We start from the raw sequence: 18,025 nt of genomic DNA, 5'->3' as shown, positions 1-18,025 counted from the left end.
AACTTCCTCTGCTGTGTCACCCCACACAATAATGTCATCGATGTACTGCAGGTGTTCAGGAGCTTCCCCCTGCTCCAGTGCAGACTGGATCAGCCCATGGCAAATGGTAGGGCTGTGTTTCCACCCCTGGGGCAGTCGATTCCAAGTATATTGGACTCCCCTCCAAGTGAAAGCAAACTGTGGCCTGCACTCTGCTGCTAGAGGGATGGAGAAAAATGCATTAGCGATATCAATTGTGGCGTACCACTTGGCTGCCTTCGATTCAAGTTCGTACTGAAGTTCCAGCATGTCCGGCACTGCAGCACTCAGTGGTGGCGTCACTTCGTTCAGGCCACGATAGTCCACTGTTAGTCTCCACTCGCCATTAGACTTTCGCACTGGCCATATGGGACTATTGAAAGGTGAATGAGTCTTGCTAATCACTCCTTGGCTCTCCAATTGACGAATTAGCTTATGGATGGGAATCAGGGAGTCCCGGTTAGTGCGATATTGCCGCCGGTGCACAGTTGTGGTAGCGATTGGCACTTGCTGTTCTTCGACCCTCAGCAACCCCACAACAGAGGGGTCCTCTGAGAGACCAGGCAAGGTAGATAATTGTTTAATGCCCTCTGTCTCTAAGGCAGCAATACCAAAAGCCCACCGGAACCCTTTTGGGTCCTTGCAGTATCCTCTTCTAAGATAGTCTATGCCAAGGATACATGGAGCATCCGGACCAGTCACAATGCGGTGCTTTTCCCACTCATTCCCAGTCAGACTCACTTCAGCCTCCAATACAGTCAACTGCTGAGATCCGCCTGTCACTCCACAAATATAGATAGGCTCTGGTCCTTTATAGCTCGATGGCATTATAGTACATTGTGCACCGGTGTCTACTAAAGCCTTATACTTCTGTGCGCGTGATGTGCCAGGCCATCGAATCCACACAGTCCAATAAACTCGATTGTCCCTTTCCTCCCCCTGGCTGGAGGCAGGGCCCCCCTAATCCTGGTCAGAATCTTCCTCGTTTTTGTGTTTGAAGGACTGTCTGCTGGAAGTTGGAGCAGCAAACTTTTCGGAGAATCCCTTTTTCCTGATTGTTTTCTTTTGCAACTCACGTACCCGTGCCTCTAGGGTCGCGGTAGATTTTCCATCCCACTTTCTCATGTCCTCTCCATGGTCTCGTAAGTAAAACCACAGGGTGGCACGGGGTGAGTACCCACCATATCGTCTTCCTTGTGTGGGTGAACGCCTACCCCTGACAGCTGAGACACTGCTTTGTACAGGTGCGAAGGAGAATAATCTCTCTTCAAGTTGGTGAACCTTTTCAGAAAGTTTCTCCCAAGTGTTCTCCTTTGGTCGGTGGGCACTGGTTGGTTCAGGTGGGGAGGACAATAGATTCTCTTCAAGTTGGTGAACCTTTTCAGAAAGTTTCTCCACAGCTGAGACGCAGGCCTGTAAGGAAGAGGAGAGACTTTCTTCGTACTGCCGGAGTTGTTTAGCCGCTTCACCCACTGTGGGTTCCTCATCCTCTTTCCAGGCCATTATTGCCAATGAGCTGGCATATGATGATGGTGCACTCCGTACAAACTTCCGCCACATGGGTCGTGTACACTTGACTTCATCTGGATCTGTGGATGTTTGTTTGAGGTCTGGATCCTCATAAATCACTTCCCGTACGGCTAATTCCCTCAGGTACTGGATTCCCTTCTCCATAGTGGTCCACTTGCCTGGTAGACATAAAATATCTTCCTTGAAGGGATACCTTTCCCTCACAGCTGAGAGGAGACGCCTCCAGAGGCTGGTGGGTCGTGCTCCATCTGCAATTGCTTTGTCAATGCCGGCGTCTCGAGCAAGGGATCCCAGCCGCTTGGCTTCCCTGCCGTCTAATTCCACACAATTGGCTCCAGAGTCCCAGCACCGGAGCAGCCAGGTGACAAGCTGCTCACCTATACAGCGACCAAAATCTTTTCGCACATCTCGTAGCTCGCGCTCGTTTAGGCTTCGGGTAGTTACTGTTGCTCTTTCGGCATCCTCATCTTCCTCCTCCTGAATCCTTGACGGCCCAGCGTCGTCATCATCTTCGTCATCTCTATACTTAGTTTTGGCAGAAGCCTTACCTGGATTGGCAGAAGACTCTCTGCGTTCTAAACGACTTGAATTTCTATACCATATTTTCACCTTCTCTACAGGGGCAGCTTGCACTGCTACTGCTCGTTTCTCTGACTTTGTTACAGGGTCTGCCACAGGGGTTGGAATGCCCTCTGCAGGGTCAACTTGCACTGCTACAGCTCGTTTCTCTGACACGGCCACAGGAGCTGGAGCGGCTACAGGAGCTGGAGCAGTTGCAGGAACCGGAGCTGTAGCGGCTACAGGAGCTGGAGTTGGAGCTGGAGCAGTTGCAGGAGCTGGGACTGGAGCAGCAGTAGGAGCTGGAGCTGGAGCGGCTTCAGGAGCTGGAGCTGGAGCGACTTCAGGAGCTGGGACTGGAGCAGTTGCAGGAACTGGGACTGGAGTAGCGGCCGGAGCTGGAACTGGAGCGACTGCAGGAACTGGGACTGGAGCAGCTGCAGGAGCTGGAGCTGGAGCTGGAGCAGTTGCAGGAGCTGGGACTGGAGCAGCAGTAGGAGCTGGAGCTGGAGCGGCTTCAGGAGCTGGAGCTGGAGCGGCTTCAGGAGCTGGGACTGGAGCAGTTGCAGGAACTGGGACTGGAGTAGCGGCCGGAGCTGGAACTGGAGCGACTGCAGGAACTGGGACTGGAGCAGCTGCAGGAGCTGGGACTGGAGCGGCTGCAGGAGCTGGAGCTGGAGCGGCTGCAGGAGCTGGGACTGGAGCGGCTGCAGGAGCTGGGACTGGAGCGGCTGCAGGAGCTGGGACTGGAGCGGCTGCAGAATCCACCGTAGGGGTCACAGTGGCCGTTGGATCTGTCACGGGACTTGGAGTGGCCGCAGGGTCTGTCACTAAGTTGATAGCAGTATCCATGGCAGCTCGATAGGCGTAAGCCAGGCCCCAGCATGTTACAATGATTTGTGTTACTTTGGAACTTCCCGAATCGCGACACCTTTTATTCAAGCATTCTGCCAGTTTTTGAGGATTTTGCACTTGTTCAGGGGTGAATTTCCAAAACACTGGGGGTGCCAACTGGTCTAGATGCCTGCCCATATCCTCCCATACTCCCTGCCACCCACAACTATACTGCCTCCGGGCAGATCTCCGGATGAGCTTCCTAAGTAGTTGTTTAACTTTAAGCAGAACCTGAAGTGCATTCAGGAGGCAGAACAACAAGACTATGCTGGTCTGAGTATCCCAAGGATATTCAATATCTTGGAGAGCTATTGTAATAAACTCAGAGGATAAGAGGGTGGTGAAGGAGGAAGGGAGAGTGATCAAGGAGGGTACAGGGGTGGTGAAGGAGAAAGGGAGAGTGATCCAGTAAGAAAAATTATCTTCCCCTTTCCCCTCCACAGATTGACTCCCTAATGAAAAAAGGCAACAGATACAATTGCTAATAGTTTCCAAAATACAGTTTCCAAAGTATAGAATCGAAGATGTTACTGAGTACAAATACCAGGTTAGAGTCATGGCCAGATATTTCATCATCTCATAAGCCACTGATACAACACACAGTACCATAATGGTCTGAAACCAGGGCCCGGAGAGGATAAACAACATGACAGAGAGCACATATGGAAAATAACGTGCTATAATACTCAATTTGGAAAACAGGCGCAGCACAGTTGAGATTAAAGCAATCAGCATTATGACAAGTGACTATTAAGCAGGTCTAATACTTATACCAATTTTAGTTTAACACACTCTGGTCAGATCTGCCGTTATCTCAACCTTTCGAGCCCCACGTTGGGCGCCAAAAAGACTGTCGTGGTTTAACCCGGCTGGCAGCTAAACACCACGCAGCCGTTCGCTCACCCTCCCCCCTCCCTCTCTGGGACGGGGGAGAGAAATGGAAAGTGAAGCCCGTGAGTTGAGATAAAGACAGTTTAATAAGACAGGAAAATAATAATAATAATAATAATAATAATAATACAATGATGATAATAGTACTACTAATAATAATATGTACAAACAAGTGATGCACAATGCAATTGCTCACCACCCGCTGACCGATGCCCAGCTTAACCCCGAGCAGTCCGGCCCCCTCCCCCCGGCTAGCCACCCCTATATATTGTTTAGCATGACGTCAGATGGTATGGAATACCCCTTTGGCTAGTTCGGGTCACCTGTCCTGGGTCTGTCCCCTCCCAGCTCTTACTGCACCCCCAGCCTGCCTGTTGGCAGGACAGAGCAAAAGTCTGAGGTGTCCTTGGCTTGGTATAAGCACTGCTCTGCAACAATGAAAACATCGGGGTGTTATCAGCACTCTTCTCATTCTAAGCCAAAACACAGCATTCCACCAGCTACTAGGAAGAAAATTAATTCTGTTCTAACTGAAACCAGGACAATAAGCCAGGATAATTTGCATCAGTGGTTAATCTCCTGGCAACTTAAAATACATGTGTGTTATTTATATTAAGCGGCTTTCAGTTTCAGAGAAAGCTTAAACCAACAAATGTCTTCTAAGATCAAAGATTTCCCGGCCATCAGATCTTCACTCCCATGCACGTCACATGATTATACCATGTAATAAGGACCTGCCCTTTTGTATTTTTCTTGTGACTCTTCCCTTGAACCATTTAACAGGGTTTTTTTTCAGCAGCTTTCCTGAAGTTTACACATCAAAACGGTGCATTGTATTCCAGTTGTAGCAATTCAAGTGCCAGAAGCAGAGGTAAAGCATACTTCCCACTCCACCCAGAGTTTCCTGTTTATACACCCAAACATCGCATTTGTTTCTTGGACCCATGATCATGATGCATGCCTATATTCAGCTGATGAGCCCTTATGTTTTTCAGATTCAATGTTTCTCAGGCCTGTTCATTTATTTACAGACATGCAACTATTATGGATTTTTTTAAATTTTTACTCATATCTTGTTTATCAAAGCACTGTGTCTGAGATATAGGGCAGATTCTAAATTAGGTGAGGGTGAAGTAGGATGAAAGTCCTGTCCTGAGATTTTTTTGCATGCTTGTTAGAAATCATGCAAGGTTTTATTCAGCAGACGGAAAAAAAAAAAAAGCACTGCTATTACCTTTGTCTGAAAAGAGAGAAAGCATGGAAATCCTTGATTATTTATATCTATTTTTATATTATTTTCAGCCTGTTAAGGACTGTCAAGCTTCTGAATTTCTCATAGACAAACGTGTTTTGTACATTAAAAATACAATATTTATAAGATAGTTCTCCAGGCAAATCAAGGTTTGCTTTCATTACTCACCACTAAGGTGAGGTGTGAGCAGGGAAGAGGATGTCCTGTTGTGTTCTCAGATAATGACCCTTATCTGAGACAGTATGCCAGGCTATAAGGGCTTTTGTCTGATCAAATGCAGCAGTTTATAGTACATAAGTGCCTATACTACATAAGTGTACTTACATAATAGCAGTACAATATAATAAGAATTCTCTCTCCTGGATTCTGATACAGTTCTACAATTTGAACTCCATGTATTCAAATACCTGAAAAATACTATTTTTTTCACACAAAAGCTGAAAAAAAAAGCTTCTAAGAGAAGCTTTTATTATGCAAAAGTTATGCAAGAAACTTTGTCTTTGTAATTCAAAGGTGGGCAAAATAAAACAAAAGCAAGGCAAGGGTTATAGTGTCAGAATCCCGTGGTAACAAACATAAATACCTTAGACTTCTGAAATAGATGTGGCCTCTTACCAGTTACTGCTACAAGTAAATAATAGTTGTGTAGCTTGTTAGACTAAATAATAATCAATTAATCAATCCTTTGCCTCTAAACTGTAAGTTTAAATTTGCCCTCCATTCATTGTGTGTGATCTATCACACACAGAAAAAGATAATGCTTGATTTTACTGGATAGGTTTCTATTTTAGGTAAATCACTGCAACAGCCATCCACCTTCTAAAAGAATAGCTTTATAAGTATCACTGAAAGTGGCAGTGGGGGCATATGCAGCCCTCAGCCACTCATTTCCAAGACTGTTACTCATCACAGTTGTGTCAAGACAAATATTTGCTACACAGTAAAGTTGACTGAAAAACTTGTGATTTATTTATTTATTTATTTTCTTTATGGATCATTTTAAACCTAGACTAGTCCTTATCTCAATTAATTTTATGACTACAAACTAACCCACGCCAAGTCCTGATAACAACAAAACCATAAAAATCCTCCATATTGAACAAAAGTGGTAGAGCAGAGCAAAGGCAAGGCCAAGTATTCATTGTGAGTGTCATAACAAGCCAAGGAGAAGGTAACAGGCCTTTAAAAAATACTTGTTACTAACATCCTTCCAGGCACAACTGTCAGTCATTATAGGTGGCTCTTCTATTTCTTTTCTTTTCTTTTTTTTTTTTTTTTTCCCAGTATCACAAAAAAAAAAATCTGTTAAACTTAATCAGAGGTAAAACTAGTCCACATATACTCTACAAATTATTTTTTTTTCCCACAGCTGTCATTCTGCTATGAAAATATTTGCTGCAACAGAAGATGCCTATCAGTTGGAACTTCTCTTCACCAAATTTGTAAAGTCCAGGAAAAACGTACTACATTAGCAAATTTTAAAATGCCTTACACCTATATAAAATATTCTGTAAAGTCAAGCATAATTATTAAGTCCATGTAAATATAATGTACTTTAGTGAAAAAATAAATAAGTAGCATTAAGAATCTCACACATTTGCCTTGACTTAGATGGTAGGCCCAGCCTGAAACTCTGTCCACAGCTTACCAGATTTAAATTGGAATGCACCCCTTTTATCTCATTATTCATGCAGAATGTGAGATATGGATCATTAAGCCGGGCACTAATTTGTTCGTAAACTGCATTCATTCATCATTACTTGGCAGTGAGAGGCTGATCAAGTCAGTTGTGGAGCACTTCTCTGACCCTCCCATGAATTGTATATTTTCTGCATGAGTTACTTAAAAAATTCTCTAAAAATTATTTTAATAGTTTTAGCAGCTGTTATGTTAAGCATGACTATTTTTGTGTCGAGTTTAGTCACAGAGGTATCTCTGTGTCATATTTACAGATTATCTTCACTTCTCTGGACCTATATGTTTGGTATTATCTTCCACATCACGTATATGGGGTATTTTGTATATTGTTCTTTCCAAAAAGACATCTTTGATGGACTACTACCACAAATCACCAGAGCCTAGTATTCCATAGAACGATGTTTCTTCATTGGGGACAACACATTTTTCAGTAAGTGTTAGTCAGACTGTGTGTGTAGGAGGGCGTTACTCTGGGAAGATCGAAGTAGTAGCTAGGATATTCTTATATTTCCTTCTGACTGGGACACATCTCTCCAAAACCATTTTAAATATTACAGCACAATCCATTTATGACACTTAACTTGTGCCTCAGATGATTGCTCACAATGAAGAAAAAATATGCTTTATAATAATTTGGTGGGCGAAGAACTATTCAAATCCACAGTATGAATCATCATCATATTTTGTGCCAGCTATGTTTTTATAAATAGGAAGCCCATTGTATAGAAATACTTTTTATAAAGTGTACGGGAATGAAAACATTACAACAGATTGGGAATTAAACACATTTCCAATGTAAAAGTTGCCCAGTATTCTAGTTACAGAAACTTCTGTTATGGAAATTTTAGAGGGACTATTTTTTGCTTGCTCATAGACCTCTTTTTTGTTTTTGTTTGTGTGTGTGTGTGGTTTGTTTTTTCTTCCAGCTTATTTGTAAAAATATTAGCATATTACAAGTTAGAGACAGGAACACAAGAATTCACTGAGTTTATCCACTAAGCAAAATTATTTTGCTAGAAGAAGCATCAGATGCTTATCACCTCTTAATATAACTGCATTAAAAAAAAAAAAAAAAAAAAAAAAAAAAGCTAAAAGAAACCATATGTTATGCTTTTTCCTCTGTAGTATACAAGCGTTCACACTAAGAAACTTACAAATTTGGGTCTGTGTATTGAAAAGTACCAAAGTGCTGATTTACCTGATTTTTCAGAGGGAAGAGAAATGCTGGGCTTTGTAGTATCCAGAATAACAGCCAACCCTGCAGACAGTGATGGGAGGATGCTAGAACTGAGATCTACGCGAGTTAGACTTTCGGATTCTCTTTCCAAGGTTTTTAGAATTCCTCCAGCATGCTTATTTTCTGCTTCATCATTCTTCTGACTGCTCTTCTGTGGACTCTGAACAATATGAACAATACTCTGCTGGGTCAGGTCACAATTCTGCAACACAAAACCAAAACCCCAATAATTAATAAAATAAACAATTGTGGCTTAGGGACAAAATCCCTCTATCTCCAACTTGTTATTTGTTAAATGGTCTCTAAGCCTTTTTGTGTAGAATTTCAGTGAGCAGTAATGGAGTTTAAAGGAAAGTGACAAGTGTAAATTGCTAGAATTAGGATCACTTGCATTGGCAAAAGGGTCACAACACTTACAAAAATTCTAAACATTTAACAAGGAAATGGTGGACCAGAGCCAACAGCTCTAAATAAGTCTGGTTTATTGGCACAAAGCAAAAACTCCAGAGAGAACACTATTAAATCAAGCGCTAAGTGTATTCAACACATAGAACGCATTTGTACAGATAATGTTCATACAAAGTCTTCATATAGTAATTTAGGGTCAATTTGACAATCACAAAGAGTTCATGACCAAGCTTCTCCAAAGTGTCTTTGTAAACAGAAACAGGGATGATGATACTGCTGATGAAAACCGATACCTATTTCTTCTCTTTAATGTAATTTTCAACCTAAGTCTGTGTTTAGCTGTCTTGTTTGCTCCTGTCTTTTCTGGTAAAATCACAAGATCAATAAATATTAGCCCAACTGGCCATATGCACAAGTGCTTCTTCCTTCTCAGTTCTCATCAGAGAGAGACTTATGGGGAGGGACTATTTATCAGGGAATATAGTGATAGGACAGGGAGTAATGCCTTTAAACTAAATAAAAATAAAAATAAAAATAAAATAAAATGTAGGTTTCTATTAGATATAAGTAAAAAATTCTTTACTCAGATAGTGGTGAGACACTGGAAGAGGTTGCCCAGAAAAGCTGTGGATGTGTTCAAGATCAGGCTGGATGGGGCTCTGAGCAACCTGGTCTAGCGGGAGGTGTCCTTAGCCGTGGAAGGGGGTTGGAATGAGGGGGTTGGGTCCCTTCCCACCCAAACCATTCCATGCTTCTACGATTCTGGCTCTTAGTCAGTCCTTAGAGATCTTATGTCTTAGAAAAAAGCAAGCTGAATATGGATCCTATGAAAGGTTTATTTATGATAAGTCAGGATAGAAGTCACATTTGGCTTGGTGTTTTCCAAACACGGAATAGGAATGCAAAATGTTACTTTAGAACTAGCAATTGCAGAGCTTTCAGTTGACCTATAATTAATGAGGGGCTTTCAAGAAGGACTTGCATTGATCCTTCCACAGCACATCTTGCAGCAAAAATTATTCTATTTTGGGTGATACCTCCTGGTGATCCAAACCTAATTTTCCACTGTGATGAGTGAACCACATATAAATGTCAACCTACACAGAAATAAGATTGAAATTCCCTCAAGAAAATACATTTCTAACTGTTCTCAGCATCATTAGGTTGGTGATTTCTACAATGAAACATCAAGAAAGATAGCAGAATACATTTTGGAGGAACAGAAAGAAAAAAATTGAAGCATTTGTCTACATATCTAGAAAATAATTTTGATTCTTTTTAATAGTTTGTATTTGCAATTATTACATTCACATTTAATTGCAAAAGATTCCTCTACAGACATTTTAGTGCTGTTTATAGCTTTCTGTCCCACTTTCTCTTCCATCACTTTTTATCTCCTGGTCTCATAATTTCTGTTTACTGGTTTTATTTCACACGGTCTAGTATGTTATTACTCCATGCTTCCCTCTCCACTTCTTCATTCCTATGTAATACAGTTCTAAAAGGTGAAAATCTGTTTTTTTAACTTGAATTTTCAATACCATACTCTTCCCTTAGTGAAGCAGTAATCAGCCAGTAGAGGTTTTTCAGAGCAAGGACTCTGCAGATAATATTCAAGTAAAGTAGCTGTTAGATTTAAATATTATGTTGACATTAAAGGTCTCCTTTATGTACAACTTGTTGTCTCTAACATTTTCATAATATCCACTTAAGATATATCCACTTAGATTTATTTTATCACAAAATTTATTTCATTTATTAACACAAAATCAAAACTCCATTGTCACTCTAAAACTTCTCCAACACAGAATACTGCAGAATATTAGAGTATGGAAATTAATAACCTATGATAAATTAATAATTAAATTAATAACCTAAGAGAATGAGGAGCTCCAAAGTAGTTTGTTCAGTTACAGCTGGAAATACAAAGGGAAATAGGTATATATAAAAACTTGCAACCTTGAAAACCCCTTATCAATTATCAGTCAGTCAAACCATGTTCTAATGAGTATCTTTTCTGGCAGTTTAGCTTGCTTAAGCAAAGCCTGTCCTGCCTTTTTCTACTTTTTCTCATTGTCTTTCTTAGTGAGAGAGATCAGGATAAGAATATCATCAAACAGTTGCCAGACATAGGGTGATTAATGTTTTATGGCAGACTACATTTCATGGACAGCAGATGGGCCAGGTCCACAGAATTCAAGCTATCTCTGTAAGTTTTTAGATTTTGCCTTAGGTTACTAATACAACACAAATCTAAGGTATAATTGTTTATGTCAATGTCACTTCCATTTTCTTCATGTATTTGTTTTATGCCTCAGGAAACATTTTTTCTGAGAATACCTATTATTAATCATTCCAGAGATATTGCCTTAGTTGTTGATCCAAATTAATGCCTGCAATCCATACTCTAAAGAAAAGTACTGTGAGCATACATATATTGCAGATTATGAATTATCTACTTCCATAAGACCAAAGAGAGAAGATCCAGAAGTAATGAAACCCAGTATTAAGGACTGCTTCTTTGCGGAGGGAGGTTTTTGTCCAGCTTGGACAAATAAATTCATAACAGAGGAAAATGAAACTTTTTTTCATCCAAACTATTTTGCTTTCATACTCTTTCTGACTTCTCAAGTTGAATTTCACAAGGCTAAATCAGGACACCCTGAGTGAATAACAAGATATTCTTTGGTGCTGCCAGCTGTGGGCTGACTGTAAAGCCATGGGGGAATACTGAGCTAACTCATGAAAAGGGAAGAGGCGACTGTGTTTCAGTAACCCTGAAATCGTCTGGTTCTGACAGATTTCTGCTTGACATCTTTCTGACAACATTTTTTGATAGTAATATCAATGCCAAAGGAACTATTCTCAATTGAAAAAATACACAGCCCACTATTACCTTTTCTGAAGTACAATGCATTTTAATGTTGAAATCTTTAATTTGAAGAAATACTAGACAAGAAAATATTTTTAATTTGAAGGTGGATTTGAATTTTAAAAGGCAAATTTCTTCCGGAATTTTGTCCTGAAAATTATATTGAAATATTTTCATTTCATGTTAACCACTAGCGTTTTTAGTTTTGTTTTGTTTTTCCAGTGGAAGATGAACTGAAAAAAAAAACAACAGTTCTTCAAGCTCCACTACCTAAAATCCAGTTAAAACTCTTCCTGTTATCTGAGGAGCAACCTCCTTGCCCATGAATCCCTGGGCCTGTAGAGTGGAATCAACAAGTTTGCCTAATTCCTGCCTATTTAGATTTAGCAGATAGACTGCCTGATGTTACTCAGCAAGAGATTCACACAAGGCAAATGCTCAAGAAAACTTATTTTAAACTCAAAGGAAAGATCAACAGGAATCAAAATGCTGGCTTTCCAGGTAGGGTTTATCTTAATAGTGCTGCATTTCAGTATCAGCTGAGAAGGTACGGGGAACATTTTTGTCTAATTAAACTGCAGAATGAATAAAATACTAAAAAAAAAAGCTCTCCAGAGTGCTGATAGCACAACATACCTCTTCAAAGCAATAGGACCGATGTAAAAGTGCAGGGGACAAGACAACTTTATTGGAAAAATCTTTTCCCATGGATAGTGTAAAGAGACATTAAATGTGACCTTCTAAACACGAAAAAAAAATATGCATAATGCACATGAAGTTCCTAGAAGACAGAAAAATAAATGTACCAGACCTCACTGTATTGTTGCTGTAACCCTCTCACAGCCCAAAGACAAAGAACAAGTCTCAAAGGCAGCAGATATGGAAAGGAAATCTGTGGGAAGGATAAAAATACAATTTATATCCCCCAACCTCAGATCAAATGACTCAAATCTGATGAAAGCAACTGAAAAAAAAAAAATATATATATATATATATATTTATTACGTAGGGAGCAAAAGCTTAAATATTAATGCAATTCAAAATTGAGATTATGCAAAAAAAAAATAATATATATAGATAGATTTAATATTCACAATCTTTTGAGCCATGATGGCCTAAGAAATAGGAAGCAAAAATTGCAAGAAGACTTAACATCTTTTATTTAACTAGTTGATAAAGGAATAAAAACTAAACAAGCTTTTGGGCTCAGAGAACCTTACAGCAGGTCACAGCAAGGGGAAACATGAAGGGAAAAATAATGACTCTATTAAAATAATGTAGCAAATCAACACCCTAATCTGATATTGCCATCTATTTGTGTGAATTCTGTCTGCTGAGTAGCAGTGAACTGAGTATTGCTCTACATGGAGTGGGTGAAAAAAGCCAGTGCACCACTGGGCCTAAATCACACAGACCACTTAGTGTTTAAATTCCAGCAATCTGAAACTACTTGCTATTTTATGATGCTATGGAATATATCTATAATTGACTTGAGTTCACCTTTTAAATGTTTTCAGAGTTATACTTCACTGTACTTGTTTAGTATTTATAATATTGTGGGTGCTAAGCAACGCTTCAAAATAGAAGGAAAAATAGATGTATTGCTCAAAGTACCACATATTCAAATAAATGTAATGAAAAGGCAGAAAACCCTTCACTCAGCAGAATCATAGAATCATAGAATATCCAAGTTGGAAGGGACCCACAAAGATCATCAAGATCAACTCCTGGGTTTCCAAAGGACCACCACCCCCCAAAAAAAATAAAAAAATAAAAAATTATCATATTTAGTGACTGATAAAGTGACCCACACTGATGAAGTATAATGCCTTCAGAATTGTGCTAATTTGACACTGTAAAGACTCTGAAACTTTCATCCTAAAACACAGACATAACAGCATTAAAAATAAAATAAAATAAAATAAAATAAAATAAAATAAAATAAAATAAAATAAAATAAAATAAAATAAAATAAAATAAAATAAAATAAAATAAAATACTTCTCATTTAGAAAGACCTAATCCGATGTTAAGGTACTATAATTAAGATACAGAATCTGCTTCTTACTGTTTGAGAATGATGAAGGCAAGATAATTATTTTTGCATAACCAAATTAAGTTTAGTGGAATTCAGGAAAATGCTCCTGTGTAACAAATCGGGGCCATCCTATTACCTTCCTTCCAGAAAAATTCAAGTTCTGTAAAGTTGTCACAGTCCTGATTGTGCTTACCAACTGATAATTCAGGATTAGTGCAAACTGCAAGCATAGGAGCAATACTGACATATATTGGTTTCTCTCTCATGTTTTCTCTTCCCTGAGACTGAACTTTCTGAAGACCTCTGTGAAGACTGTTTCTCTCACATCTGCAAGTGCCAGGTGAATGGAAGAAACTCCATCTAGACTTTGTGAGGAGAGAAGATGGTCCTAAGTCCCGAGGCATTCACTTAAAACCATAAATTATATCATTGTTTTGAATATCAATGTGGAAAATTCCTCTTCTTGAAGCTTGCTTCTTAGCTTCTCTCAGGTACTTTTGTATGTAGTGTTACACAAAAAAGGGTTACTTCATACACATTTAAAATAAGTTGCATTATTTTAGCGAACATAACAATGCAAGTTGGACAACAGGGAATAGACAGGCAGATAGTGATTTAATACAGCTCCCCCAGCTAATTGCCCCTCTGTGTAGCAGGAAGCCTTGATTGGACTTTATAAAACATAAAATCCTTTGATTGACAGCATAAAATAATAGGTCATATACTACAAAGTTTCTGTTCTGAATGACTCTTTGAAGGGAAGTGAAGATCTTAAAATTTTATACTGACTAGTTCCTTAATGAGTTAATCATTTGCCAGAAATATTTAACCCATCATTCTTAAACTTCCTCAAACTAAATTTAAAGTTGAATTCCCTCTCTCTTTTGACTTAAGGATCACTTTATGTTTCATTTCTATCTTTCTCATATTATAAGACACAAAATTTAATGTTAATGTTGTGACTCAATGGAAGGAACACAGACATAATTCTAGTTAGCAACTTTGCAGGATTATTATATTTTATACATAACATAGGACCTTCACAGTGCTGTACCACTGTTTGCAAAGGGCATTACTAATACCACAACATTATTAATGCTGCAACTATTCTTGAATATAGACCTTCTAGCACAAATTCCCAAATGAAAAAATAATGCTTAAACTCAGTAAAAATATTTTATAGGCAACATTTCAGACAGTTTGCAACATTAAAAATATGCACTAAGTTTACTGTAACTACCTTTAAAGTTCCCGTTAATGATCTGTAAAAGGCATAGAAGGTGGCCAAACTTTTTCATGTTATGTTTAGGAAGCTGTTAGTATCTCAACAGTGACATTAAAAACATATCACACTGATACAAAACAGAAAAGAAAAACAGTAAAATGAACACTAAATTCAGGTGACACTTTTCTCCTCAGTAAAGTAACAATTTTTTTTTTTTGTTCTAGTAATTTCATGTACTGTGTGCTAAAAACAGCAGGTAAAACTGCAGTGTATTTTAATATCTGTATAGAAATTAACTGATCAATGAAAAGTTTATGATACTACATTAAAAATGAATACATTCAAGTTTTTGTGACTGTTTGCTTTCCTCATAAATGCAGTTGATTGAACGTCATTATATATTACATTTAGCAGTGAACTACCTTACAGAACTTAGACTCTGTAAAGGTGTCATCTTCATATGTTACCTACATGTAAATATTGAAATTGGAAGGCTCATTATTTACAAGGCTTGGACAATCTTTTCCATCGCCCTAATTTCTTGTCAGGCCACACCAAAAAAAGAAGAATTAACAAGTGTATATTGTAAAATGCTTTCATTAATTACATTTTGGACACTTTTTTTCTGGGTTAAATGATGGCAATAGGTACTTAGTTCAGAAAAAAATAAAATAATAATCATAACCCAGCACAACTAGCAGACTGCAGGATGCAGAATAGACTCAAGACTGTGGACTACATGTTTGAATAATGTAAATTTTAATTCTTAACTCCTCTTCCCTTTAAATCATTTTAAGTTTTCACAAGCTGTCAGCCAGGTAGAAGCTGCCAATCTAGCAACACTTTTCTGTTTTCAGTTGGCATGTACATTAAGGAAAGCATTAGTGAGCTTGCAAGGTATAAGCATAAAAGTGGTCTCACACTGACACCTAATCATGGGAGGCCAAATTATCCAAGACATAAATGAGACATAAATCGTGTCTGAAAAAGTACAGAGTCACTTACTCTGAAAATCTTCTAGAGAGCTCAGTTGTCCCTCACACTGAACTGAAGACTTTTGTGGCAGCTATTGGGCTACACAAAGGAATTTGGGAAATTTCCTTCTCCAAAGTGCACTGGAAAAATTAATATATATAGTTATGACTGTACGGTGGAAAGTAAAATTTCATATGAATTTATTGCCTACGTTTAATAAGCTATAAAGATGTATTTCAATTACTTCAACTAGTCATTCACAGCCATCTTTCTCATGTTTTATGGCCAGTGTCTGGTATTCATTGTAACCAAAGAGCACTTGAGTCTTCTACTTATCCCTGTGTATACAACTCTTCATCAGTTAGAGCTATGGGATCAGCCATAAATAAAGCCCAGTGGACATCCTGTGCAGGTTTACTTCGTAACTTTTTAACCCACTAGTATAACCATGCACAAGAAATCAAATATTTTCCAGAGCTTTCCCTGATTTTACCAGAAGGCTTGGTTTTAGTCCTAATGTTACTATGGCAGGTGAGAATGGTCCTAGAGTTGACTTCTAGCAGATATCCTGCCTATTAAGCAGGATAAACAAATCTGCTGGACATTGCTAGAAAATCTATGGAGTGCAAAAAGTCTAGCAGAACAGCTGACTGCTAACTGGATTTTACTTTATGGTAGAAGAGGCTGGGAATAGAAGTATAATTTGGTATGTTACAAAATTGTTATCTTATATATTCTTCACCATTTCAAGCTGTAAGAAATATGCCGTATTAGAAACTGCTTGTATGTAACAAGTTGATCCCTTGAAGAACACCAACTAACACAAACAACAATAAGCACAACAATAAGCACAGAAGACAAGATGAATACTAAAAAGATATAAATAATTAAAATTGCTGTAAAATGAGATTTTTTTTTTGTTTTACTTTTAAGCAATCTGCATGTTTTTGTTTTGTTTTTTAAAAAAAGGACTAGCATAAATGGAAAATATGAAACGTGTGAATCCAGACTCATTCTGTTAAATAACCAACCTGTATATTAAGTTTGCCACTGTAAAAGGGAGGTTAGAAAGCCCTGTTGAGTCACAGATGAAAGATGTTTTTGAACATCAGAACAAGAGAATAATGACCCATGAAAAAGATAAAACGTGCCTTAGGAGAGTGCTTTTATCCTTACCTTGAAAAAAAAATAAATCTATTTCCCCTTGAGGCCGTTCAATTTTAAGATAGAAATCTTCAGTGATATATCATCTGCTATGATAGGGAAGTTTAGTATCCAAATTATTAAGACAAACGTGGTTCTTGAAAATTAATTTGAAGACATTTCATTGCCATCTCTCTTCTGCATACATTCAGTTTGCAACATATCACATGCTTTTTATAGATATGTCACAGATGAGTTCTAACACTTACTTTGAACGTCCAAAAAATCTGGAATATTCAGATCTTTTCACGTGGATGAGAAATTTTTAAATTTGGATTCAGATCAAGATTCTGAAAACACATGCAAGACAAACATAAATTTCTGAGCATTTCTGGGGAAGGGACATGTGCTGTGAAATTCAGTTGTACCAAGGCTGCAAAAATTCCTCAGGCTACATCTGTATCAGCAAGTAATGCAGGCCAGCAGAAAGAATCTGCTCTCTACAGCAAAACACTTGGTAATGAGCATCTGACCTACAGATGGGGAGGGAGGGAGAGGTAGGTTTTGGGGCAGGTTGTTTCTGGTTTTGTTTTAGTTTAGATAACCTCTGGTCTTACCTTATTGACTGTATGCTCTTTTGCAACTGGGATGCAGTAGGTCCTGAAATTCATCTGCCTGCTTAATTTCATTCAAAAGCCACCAAGTTAATTCACTTTCAAACTAGAACAGTAGTGTAAACACACCATAATTGCCTAATTCTGGGCTCCAACCAAAGGCATCAGCAGACCCATTTCATGTTATATGAGAGCAAGGTATTTCCATAATTAAAAAGTATTATTTTTTATTAAAATTGATGCACAAAACAACTGGTAAGTCACAGACTTTTGTGCAGTGATTTGCAGAACATTATATTTATTGAGGATTATAAATTGAGACTGAAGGAAACAAATAAAGGTACTGTATAATGACTAAGTGAAGATTAGTAAATGTATTTTGCCTTCTGTGCAGAACAAAACCCTTCTGTGTTTGACCATTTTTTCTTACCAGGTGAAGATTTGACAGGTTTTACAGCAATTCTTAAGAATTTTTTTCTACTGATATGTCTAGTAAAATCATCATAATAGTTTCTTGAGAGGTTCAGACCCGGTTTGCCTAGTTAGATCCACTAAAAATAGTTTTTAATATATGTATTATTTTTAAAACAATTGTCTTTTTAATAGTTGTGCCAAGAAAGCAGATAAACTCCTGTGAATCTACCTTAGCAATGGGAATCAAGCCTTATAACAC

At 38.4% G+C, this 18,025-nt stretch overlaps 1 protein-coding gene across 1 annotated transcript in view; it reads right to left on the bottom strand.

Annotated features, from left to right (window-relative positions):
• The window catches only part of PRKN (parkin RBR E3 ubiquitin protein ligase), a 639,177-nt gene that overhangs the window by 526,278 nt on the left and 94,874 nt on the right, over positions 1 to 18,025 (bottom strand). Inside the window, exon 4 of the mRNA XM_032183870.1 lies at positions 8,040 to 8,280. Within this exon, the coding sequence (XP_032039761.1) occupies positions 8,040 to 8,280 (241 nt within the window). The remainder of the gene's footprint in view (positions 1 to 8,039; positions 8,281 to 18,025) is intronic.

This window comes from Aythya fuligula, chromosome 3, assembly GCF_009819795.1.
Source record: "Aythya fuligula isolate bAytFul2 chromosome 3, bAytFul2.pri, whole genome shotgun sequence".
In the NCBI taxonomy this organism is placed as follows: Eukaryota; Metazoa; Chordata; class Aves; order Anseriformes; family Anatidae; genus Aythya; species Aythya fuligula.
The sequence above is the reverse complement of the archived record's forward strand: the minus strand, read 5'-3'. Positions and strand labels throughout refer to the sequence as shown.